This window comes from Pseudozyma flocculosa (genome assembly GCF_000417875.1).
Source record: "Pseudozyma flocculosa PF-1 unplaced genomic scaffold scaffold00019, whole genome shotgun sequence".
Lineage (NCBI taxonomy): Eukaryota > Fungi > Basidiomycota > Ustilaginomycetes > Ustilaginales > Ustilaginaceae > Pseudozyma > Pseudozyma flocculosa.
In genome coordinates this window covers 494,447-504,518 of record NW_006920887.1, presented here as the reverse complement: position 1 = coordinate 504,518, position 10,072 = coordinate 494,447, and the positions used below count along the sequence as shown (strand labels likewise).

At 64.8% G+C, this 10,072-nt stretch overlaps 4 protein-coding genes across 4 annotated transcripts in view; 2 read left to right on the top strand and 2 right to left on the bottom strand.

The window, feature by feature from the left end:
• Positions 1–988: 988 nt before the first annotated feature.
• Positions 989–1,606, bottom strand: PFL1_05416 (uncharacterized protein; the record flags this gene model as incomplete). Its single annotated transcript, XM_007882948.1, has 2 exons — positions 989–1,077; positions 1,168–1,606. 2 exons carry the CDS (start codon positions 1,604–1,606, stop codon positions 989–991), a joined length of 528 nt encoding a protein of 175 aa, XP_007881139.1.
• A 1,280-nt stretch (positions 1,607–2,886) lies between these two features.
• On the top strand, positions 2,887–3,382 carry PFL1_05415 (uncharacterized protein; the record flags this gene model as incomplete). Its single annotated transcript, XM_007882947.1, has 2 exons — positions 2,887–3,205; positions 3,327–3,382. The coding sequence occupies 2 exons, from the start codon at positions 2,887–2,889 to the stop codon at positions 3,380–3,382; spliced, it is 375 nt and encodes a 124-aa protein (XP_007881138.1).
• A 915-nt stretch (positions 3,383–4,297) lies between these two features.
• Positions 4,298–6,830, bottom strand: PFL1_05414 (uncharacterized protein; the record flags this gene model as incomplete). Its single annotated transcript, XM_007882946.1, has 2 exons — positions 4,298–4,450; positions 4,545–6,830. The coding sequence occupies 2 exons, from the start codon at positions 6,828–6,830 to the stop codon at positions 4,298–4,300; spliced, it is 2,439 nt and encodes an 812-aa protein (XP_007881137.1).
• Positions 6,831–8,359: 1,529 nt separating this feature from the next.
• The window catches only part of PFL1_05413 (uncharacterized protein), a gene marked incomplete at both ends in the record, with an annotated part of 2,396 nt that continues 683 nt past the window's right edge, over positions 8,360–10,072 (top strand). Inside the window, 3 exons of the mRNA XM_007882945.1 lie at positions 8,360–8,908; positions 8,994–9,806; positions 9,901–10,031. Of these exons, the coding sequence (XP_007881136.1) occupies positions 8,360–8,908; positions 8,994–9,806; positions 9,901–10,031 (1,493 nt within the window). The remainder of the gene's footprint in view (positions 8,909–8,993; positions 9,807–9,900; positions 10,032–10,072) is intronic.

Below are 10,072 nucleotides of genomic sequence, written 5' to 3'. Positions count from 1 at the left end.
GACCCCACCTCGGCCTTGCTGACCGAAAGGATGACTGGTCCGAGGTCAGGCCTCGCCCTCGACATCGATCATACGCTGCCCCTATTCCCCCCACACGCCGGCGAATGTACGGGCAACTCGACGGTGCGGCGTCCATTGTTGCGCCGCGCCGCGCCGCGTGAGCCACGGGCCGCGCACTTCCTGCTCGTGCAGCTTCCGCCATAGAAGACGAGCCAGCTACTCCTTGGCTCGTTTCGACTCCTCGTCGAGCCGGCTCGTCGTCTGTCCCTCTGCGCCTGCTGTGCTATGCACCCGTGGCTGTGTATTGACCCGAAAACAAAGGCTGGGTTGCCCGGCGTGCCGGGACGCTCGCAAAGGGAAAGGGGCTGGTGCCAAGTCGATGCTTGCCGTCGTGGCGCGACCGCTTTCTCTCGCGCACGCCCACCCCCTGCCTCGCGGCGCAGCACGCCGAACCCTGCAAGACGATGAGCCCGTCACGGCTGCGGGCACGCCGGGTGGATGCGACGTGCGCCGCCCTGATGCCGCTGTTGCATCGAGCTTTGCCCGGCCTTGCCAATGTGCCCACGTCTGAACACCGTGCTTGATCCTGGCCTCCCTCGGCCCCTGTGCATCAGCCTATGGCCAAGACCTCCCCTCCTCCTTCAGCTCTAACTTTTGCTGGCTTGTGTTTCTGTCTGCTTCTCCGTTGCTGTTGCTCGAGTCTGACCACATGCAATCAGTCGCAGAAATGTCAGAGATGCAGCAGACATGAGCGACAATCCCACAGCAATACAGGCACATATACATGCACATGATAGGTGTGAGGGGTAGCCAGCCAACGTGGCGCATGCGCGCGTATATTTCCGCAGCGCAAGGGAAGACTGATCGAGGCCAGGCACGACCGTCGAGAGGAAGCGTAACTTGTCCGCCGACACTTTTTGACGTTCTACAAGTGCGCCCGAGGGAGCAGCGTGTCGCCGTGCCGAAACGGCCAAGACCTATCCAACCATCACGGAGGACCCGTACTGAACTGTCCAAAGTCTTGGTAGTAGGAGCTTTTGAGCTCCTTGCCACGGTCGCCGATGTACGTGACCTCGACTACGACGTTTCCCACAAGACGATGTGCGCGACATGAGTCTTTGGCCCGTGTCTCTTTGTGCGGATACAGCTGGCAGCGCCACTACTCACAATTGAGGCCAAACGAGCCCGTTCTGGACGCCTCTCTGAACAGCGTGGCCAGACCGGCTCCGACGGTATTGGTAGTGCCAAAGGCCTCGGGAGACATCTTGGCAGAGCGGCAGTAGGCGGATCGGCCATGGACAACTTGACTGCGAACGCCGTGGAAGATGCAGTTTCCTCGGCAGACTCGATCCAGGACTGCGACGCATTCGCCATGGGCCTGACAGATGAAGTTGAAGAGGTTGTGCTGGGGCTGGTTGTCGACGATATCGGCAGGGAGTGTACTGCAAAACAAGGCGTTTCCGTCGACGTACTCGAGGGAGACGAACTGACCGGGAGCGGGCAGGTCCCAGTGCAAAGGCTGGGTGCCGTCCGGCGCGGCGAGAACCTGGCCGAGGACGGCCAAGGACAGCAGTAGGACGTCGAGGAGCGATGCGATGGGCATCATGGTGGTCGTCGATGCTCGGGGGAGTCGAGCGCGAGGGGGAATGCGAGAATGTAGAGCTAGGGAAAGCGAGATCGAGGGTGTAGCTCGAGGATGATATCTAAGTGCTGGCCGATTCGAGGTGGGTCGTCGACCTCGTCTGAGGGTCTGGGGCTGCGGCACGGATGCAACGGAACGACGGGGGCGTGAACCTGCCCGTCGATTGTGCCCGTTGCTTCCTTCGCCGGGCTACGAACCGCTCCCACCTCCGTGGTGACCCTAACCTGTATGTGGGGCGAAGCTGGTCGACAGAGAAACCGACCGACCGTCGGCAGCAGCTCTGCGGGAATGCTCGTGGTTCGTTGTAGCGATGAAGCAGTCAGACCTCAAATGAACAGCAAAGCGTAGCGTGTCCTGGCGCGATTTGAGACACGAGCAGTCATCAGTGGGTCGGGCGAGCGGTGGGGGGTCAAGTCGGGCTTTGGCAGCTCCCCGTCCGACCCGCTGATCCCCATCGGCATCGTACCCGGCTCTGGCCGAGATTTGTGCGACGCTTCGGCAGCGGTACCGAGGGCCGCCGAGCGCCTGTCAGGCTGCGCAGCTGTGCGCGTGTGGCGCTCGCGCTGAAAACAGGGACCCTGGCCGAGCGTGGCGCACACGACTCCGCTCCGCTCCAGCCGCGCACGCACCCACGCCCTGCTCCTGCCTCCCGCCCTTGCGGCCCGGCCCGCTTCCACCCCGTCTCGGACGCACAGGCGGAGGAAGGCCTTTCGGCATGATCAGTGAAGAAAAGCTGCGAAAGCGCAGCGCTCGAGGTGGTGAATAGGCGCTTTGCGGATGGGAGAGCCACCAGAGTGGAAACACTCCCCGACTTCTGGCAAGCGTCGGCACAGCTTGAGGCTATGCAAGACCCACCTTGATTTGCGTTGCGCCGACCGGCGATGTGGGTGGGTGCGGGACTGCGCGTCGAGGTGGGGACTGATTGCGGCTCCTGGCCATCGCTGTTCGGATGACCGCCCTTGCGGGCCGTTCGACGCCCTTGTGGTCATTGCAGTCAGCTGCAGTGAGGCTCATTACAGTGGTCAGCCGTCGCAGCGTGTCCGACCGTGCGTGACCTTTCTTGCAGGTTCGATCCGATCAACCCCACCAAGACGCATGCGAGAGCGTGGTGTCCGGAAAGGTACATAACGCGCCGAGATCTGGGCCTCCGAGGCCTTCGCCCCTCCTTTCCGCACACCCGTCTGCTCTCATCTCGACAACCCTTCATCGCTTTCCCCAACGTCCCTCGAGTCCCCTGCGCCACGATGAAATTCCTCGCCACCTCGGTGCTGCTCTCCCTCACGCTCGGTCTCGCCGCTGGGTACGAAAAGTGGCCTGCCGCGCCCTTCTTCGCCATCAAGACCGATATCGGCTCGGTAAAGTGGTATCCAGAGGCTCGTCTCTTCTGTTTTGCTTACGGGCCGTGCGACAATGGCTGTGCGCCTCCGGACGGATTCCGGATCACCTACAACGGCAAGCCCATCGCCGTGTCCACGGTCGCCGACATTCCCGAAAATTGTGTCGACGCGCAGAGCGACCCGGGCATTTCGACGTCGCACCCGACCAAGGGCCTTAAACTCGAGGGTGAGTGCCCCGCGCAGTTGCCGCAGTCGCAGTCGCCGTGAACGGTCAGAATCGGGCCGGGATGTGGACAATCTCTGACGATCCGGGCCTCGTCCTTGTCGGTGTCCGTGTGACGAAATAGTCCCCAACTTTCAACAGAGGGACATCTCGGATCACTGGACCTACAGCCCCAACTGAGGGAAAGCAACGATGCGGCACTTGTCAGAGACGAGCCAAGCGCGCAGCAACGAGCGCGGCGAACTCGTGGCTCGGTTGCCGCCGCCTCGCTGTCCTTGCTAGCCACATGTCCCGCGGCCACCCTCCTTCTTCGCCAGCCATGCCATGCCATCCACTCCCTCCTCTCTCTCTCTAGCCCGCGCTCGTCGCCGTGGTTACGCCGTGCGCGTGCAGTTCCTCGCACTTGCCGCGATCCCGAGCGAGAATCAGAGGCAAAGGGCTTGTGGATGCATATACGAAACCGGTCCCCACCAGTCCCTCCTCCGGCGTCGCACGAGGCGAGGTGCGCGGAGGACAGAACGGGGTCGGTCCTTGAGTACACCCTACCTTCCGTCACCATGCCTGGCATCGCCCCTTTCCCGCCATCTCGCCCTTTACCCTTCCATCAACCCTGAAAAGACCGATGAAGAGCGGAGTTGACGATGACACGGAGGGACATGGCAGACGTGGCGAGGCGCCGGGTGGTATCGTTCTTGGCCCCCCTCTGCGTTCTTTCGTCCTCGATCGAATCGCGCCCCTTCCCTCTGTGAAAGAGGCGAAAGGACGCGAAGCGATGTAGAGGACAAGGTAGGGACACGACGAGCTTCTCCATCGTGCCGTCCCGCTCCGCTTGTCCCTTGGAAGGAACGAAAGAGGAGAGGCGAAGAAGCCGCCGCGTACCCGAATAGGGGCCGTGGTGGTGCGTCGTCCTGCTCTGACATCTCTCGCGTCGAAGTACTCCCGAGCGTGTCGCAGCGCTGTCCGAATCTATCGCGTTGGAGGCATGCACAGACTGGGGCGGCGCGCGGGGCCCGCTGGTCGAAGACGGCCACGACGACGGCGCCCCTCCTGCGTTGGGCGGCAGTTTTACAAAACCAGGTCCAGCTTCCTCGCTCCTCACTTCTTGCCCTTCCGCCCGCTGCCGGCGCTCGCCGACGAGGGCGTGGCGAGGTCGACGGCGCGTTTCCGCCGCTTGCCGCTCTCGAACGCCTTGGAGCTGTGCAGGTCCCGGCCCAGCACGTCGGGCTTCTTGACGGCGTAGATCCGGACCTGCAAGGGGCGGGGACAGTGGCCGTGGGGCAAGAGGGCGTGTCAGCTCCGAAGGTTTGCCCACGTTCCGCCTCAGCTCGCGGCGCCCACTCACGATCCAGTTTTCGCTGGTAAAGGCCTCGTCGAGGATGTCGATGGTCGGGCTGACGCTGGGTCCGGGCGTGCCGCGCACGCGGTCGGTGCCGGTGCGTCCGCCAAAGAGGTCGTTGAAGCGGTAGTAGCTCATCTTGTACATGAGGCTGTCCTTCATCGTCTTGCTGGCGCCGTCGTCGATGCGGTACTGTCCCTGGGGAGTAAAGTAGTCGGCCTCGCGGATCTCGTCGGGCCAGACGCCTTGGGCGATGCGGATCATCCAGAGGTACTTGTTGATGTCGTCGCCCGAGAAGCCGAGGAGGCCGCCAAAGATGACGAGGATGTAGTCGACGTCGTGCTTCTGGAGGATGGGGTAGGACTTGTCCTCGGGCGACGCCATCGCCTTGCCGACGGTGGCGATGTGGGTGTTGTTCCAGGTGTTGTTGTCGACCAGCGTCGGGCGGTCGGCCATGCCGGCGATCTGGTAGCCGTAGTCCCACCACGACATGATCTTGGCGTCGCTCGCCGTGTTCTGGCGCAGCCAGTAGTAGGCCTCGCGGAAGTCGTCGATGATGTGCTGCGATCCGTCCTGGTTGCGCGACGCCAGCACCACCGAGGGCGACGAGTAGGCCGTCGACGTGACAAACGTGCAGTGCAGCACAAAGACGAGCAGCAGCACCAGAGTGTAGATGGTCACCAGCAGCCGCGAGTCGAGGCCAAAGACGCCCACGCGCGGGTTGGAGAAGTTGTCGGTCTTAAAGGGCGGCTCCGACGGCAGCACGGGCGTGGCGGTGCCGGATGACGACTCGGCGGCGGCGGCGGCGACGGCCGAGGCCTTCTTGATCTTGCTCGGCTTGGCGCCAACGGCATCGGCGAGGCTGGCCGCCTCGACGGCGGCCGCCTTTTTGCCGCTGGCGGCGTCGGCAGCGAGCTCGTCGTCGCTCATCGGCTCCTTGGGGTCGAGGTAGGTCTGCAGCAGCGTGCTGACGGCGACGGCGGCGCTGACGCAGACGACGGGCGTCAGGGTGAGCATCAGGCGGACCATGACGCCGGCAAAGTAGCTGGCCATGACGGCGTAGATGATGACAAAGACGTGCTCGTCGCGCAGCTCGCGGAAGAGGAGGAAGACGCCGACGGGGAAGAGGAAGATGAGCATCTCGAGGTCGAAGAAAAAGGCGGGCCACGCCGGCGGCTGGTGTTCCGAGACCGAGGCGATGATGGGGATGTGCTTCTTGGCATAGCCCGTGTCCCACAGCGAGTAGAACCTTCCGGTCCAAGGCGCGACGTAGCCGGCGTAGGTGAGGGTGACGAGGGCGGCAAAGGCGGCGACGGCGATGAAGGCGACAAAGGCGCGTAGGACCAGCTTGAACTGGTTCGACGAGACGTGAGAGCGGAGCAGCTCGACAAAGGCGACGAGCTGGAGGAGTCCGAATACGCCGAGGGCGGCCATGTGCTCGCTGGTGCGGACGGGGAGGAAGCCTACAAAGGGCACCTGCATGCTGGCGAGCGTGCCAACGGCGTAGAAGCTCGAGTAGGCGACGTAGAGGCGGGTGCTGAATCTGCCCATGAGGAGGAGGACGAAGCCGTGGAGCGGGATCATGTTGGTGATGAAGACATAGCCGCCCCACGCGGCGACCATGTAAAAGTAAAAGAGGGCGGTGACGGTGCCCCAGAGCGCCGATCCGTCCTTGAGCGCCTTGATCCAGAGGTAAAAGGTGATCATGAGGAGGAAGATGGCGATGGCTTCGTTGTCGTACGAGCCGGCGACGGAGCGGGAGATGTAGCCGGGCGCGATGCCGATAAAGGCGGCGGCGAGGAGGCCGGAGGCGTCGTCCTTCATGGCGGCGGTGAACATGTAGGTGGCCCAGGCGGTGAGGCCGCTAAAGGCGGGCGCGAGGAGGACGCAGATGTTGCGGATGTCGACGGGGATGTTGAGGGCGTGGAAAAAGTTGTAGATGACGCCGCTGGTGATCATGAGGCCGGGGTAGGCGGTGCCGCCGGCGGCACGGCCGAGCGGGTACCATGCCGAGGGGTCGAACCAGTTCCAGAAGCGGTAGAAGCCGTCGGTGGTGAGGACGCGGGTGGCGCGGTAGTTGAACCAGGGGTCAAACTCGTGGATGATGCTCTCGTGGCGGATGACGGCAAAGAGGCGCGAAGAGACGGCGGCGCCGGCGATGAGAAAGATGATGATGAGGCGCAGGAGCGAGAGGAGGTTCTTGTTCGACTCTGGCGAGAGGGTGGGAAGGTGATAGGCGGTCGAGACGCCGGGGCGCGCGGCCGCCGACGAGGCCGACCTGCTGCTGGACATCGGTGCGAGCTTGTCCGGGTGCAGAAGGCGCGGCGCGGCGCAACGTGGCAGGGCGGTCGGAAAGCGGCGGTAAGCTTCGAGCAACGTCGAGGAGGACGAGACCGAGAGGAGGGATGGACAACGGCTCGAGAAGGGGGCAGTCGAGGGTCTTGAGATGGTAGGAAGAAGGCTGGCCCCAGAGGCAGCCAGGCAGGCAGCCAGGCTCTCTGGCCCTCGACCCCACCCAGGCCCGGGCGCGGCTGCGGCTGCGGGGGCAGGCCTGCCTCTTGGAAGGCTAAGCTGGGCGTCTGCTGGCACCTCGTTCTGCCTCCTCGCGGCCCGTGCGCTCCTCGCCGTCAATTTCTTCCGTCGAGCACGTGATCTGATCTGACCTGACCTGGCCTGGCCAGCATGCTTGGCTCGCTGGCATGCTGCTCTCTCGACGCCGGCCAGTAGTGCTTCTGTCCCTTCTGCTGGAGCTCTCCACGACGGCGAAAGGCAGGTCGGGTCGCTGCCGCCCGTCATTGCGACGGCCATTGTAGCCGTGGACGAGCGCCATCGCCGTGCTGATCCTCGAAGTGGTCTGGCCTGCGTCGAAACAGGCCGCAAACGGGCAGCAGGCGAGCGACCCCGGCGTCGATATCCGCAGCACTACGATGAACATGATTCTTCGCTGCCTCTTCCTCGCGGCGCAGCAGCAGGCGTACTGGCCACGAAAAGAGAACGGACGGCGAGAAAGTCGAGCACGCCGATGACGGGATAGATCTTCCGTGCCAGTCCGGCGGAGGCCTGACCTGGCCACTTGCTTGAAGCGCTCGCGACTGCGCCGTTGAGGTGGCGCCTTGACCTGCCTGCCTGGCCATGCTCAGTCTCGCACGCTGCTGCCTGGCCGAACGAACGCTTTGCGGGTTCTTTGCGCCACGGCCACGATGTGCTAGGCAGGCCAGGCCGGCGTGTCAAAGAGCCAGCGACCGTCCCTGCACATGGCAAGGCGTAAGTCCGACGGAGCGGCGAGGTAGGCAAGCGACGCAGCGGCAGGTGCTGGCGGTGGCGGTTGGGCAAGTGGCGGCAAAGAGAAGAGGACGGGCGGGTGGCGAGCCCAATAAGGCTGTGCTGGCCGAATTGCCGGGAGTCGGCAGGCAGAGGGCGCTTGGCGGGCATCTGGGCCGCCACGCTGCTGCTGGCGGCGGTGATCGCAAGTCGAGTGCCACCTGGCAGCCAGCCAAGCGCGGCCACGCTGTGCCGGCCTTTGCCCTCCGACGGCGGCGGCCCGTGCAGACGACAGGGGGCAGAGGGAAACTCCACACGCACCGCCTCCTCTCCCTCGTGGTCGCCTGCCTACCTGCTTGCCTGCCCAGCTTGCCCCTTCCATCCCCGCCTCTTCTTCCAGCGACCACCTGTGGGACTCAAATACGAGCCGCACCGTCGCACGATCACCAGCCAGCCAGCACCATCGGCAATAGCGACGACACACCCGTCGACCTAGGCAACCAAGCAAACACCGCTCCCTCCCCCGGCCTGGCCGACCCCCGCCCCTTGACTCGCCGGCCATGTCGCTCAACGTCAACCTATCGTCGCCCGCCATCCGCGACGCCTACGAAAAGGTCCTTGACGGCGCAAAAGACTACCTCGTCCTCACCTACGAGAAGCAGTCCAACGACCTCCGCGTCCAGGTCGTCGAAAAGGGCGACCTCGACGACCTCCGCGAGGAATTCTCCGACGGCCGCATCCAGTACGCCTTTGTCCGCGTAAAGGACCCCAACACCCAGCTCCCCAAGTTCGCCCTCGTCAACTGGTGTGGCGAGGGCGTGCCCGAATCCCGCAAGGGCCTCTTTGCCTCCCACAGCGCCGCCGTCGCCGCGTTTCTCAAGGCCTACCACGTCAGCATCAATGCCCGCTCCGAGGCCGACGCCGACCCCACCCTCATCATGAGGAGGATCGCAGAGAGCAGCGGCGCAAACTACTCGGCCGCAGGACAGGCCGCCAACACCCAGCGCGGCGGTCCCATCACCCCCGTCGGATCCTCCTACAAGCCCATCGGCACGCCCGACATCAAGGGGATGCAGAAGACGGCGCCGCGAGACCAGATTGCTCCCGTCGTAAGTGGCCGTCCGCGATCTTGTCCCGCTCGCGACTCGCCGCTGACCTTCGACCGCCCATGCTGATCCCCACTCGTGCGCTCAGGGTACCAACTACGCCTCCAAGAGGGACGAGCTTCAGCAGATCCGATCCGGCAACGTCGCCAGCCCTTCGCTGCCATCAGCGCCGAGGGTCAGCGCCCCTGCCCCCACCCCAGCCCCTGCTCCGGCTCCTCCGAAGCCCGCCGCTCCTGCATCGGTGCCTTCCGTCCCTCCGGCGCCTCGACCCGAGCCCGCGGCGGCCCCGCCGAAACCTGCAGAGGACGACCGGATCGGACCCGTCGGCACGGCCTACACCCCCGTCAGTCTCGGCAAGCCCGGAAAGCTGTCTGCGAGCCGCTTCGCCTTTGGTCAGCAGCAGCAGCCGGAAGAGTCGCGGCCCGCTCCCGCCCCGCGCTCCGTCTCTGGAGCGGGCGCCGGCAAGCTCACCTGGAGCCAGCGTCAGGAAGCGGCCAAGAAGGAGAGGGAGGAGGAGGAGGCCAGGGTCAAGGCGCTCTCGTCCGGCATCGCAAAGGGTCCCAGCTTTGGCGCCGCCAGCGCATCCTCGGCCCCAGCTCCTGCGGCTAGGAGTGTCCCCGCCGCGCCTGCTGCGCCTGCTGCTCCGGCCGCTCCCCCTGCTCCCGAGGCTCCATCTGCCCCACCTGCGCCGCCTGCACCTGCGCAGGAAGAGGAAGAGGAAGCACCACCCGCGCCTCCCGCTCCTCCCGCTCCTGCTGCAGAGGAGCAAGAGGAGCCAGCAGTCGAAGCCGCCACTGCTCAGCTCTCTTCGACCCACATCGGTGGCGGCGCCGGTCAGGGCTTGCGAGGTCGTGTTGTGTGGGCGTACGAGGCCGCCGAGGACAACGAGATTTCGCTTGCGGTGAGTTGGGCACAGCTGACTTGCATCTGACCCCGCCTATCCAACTCTGGCCACTGACACCGAGCATCTTTGATCCTTCCTTCGATACTCGCAGGAGGGTGCTACGATCACTAACATCGAGCAGATCGACGAGGGCTGGTGGTCTGGCGTCGACGGCGAGGGCAAGGAAGGCCTCTTCCCGGCATCGTACGTCGAGCTGATCGAAGAGGACGCCGCCGAGGACGAGTCCGCACCCGCCCCGCCCCCGCCTCCGCCGGCCCCACCGG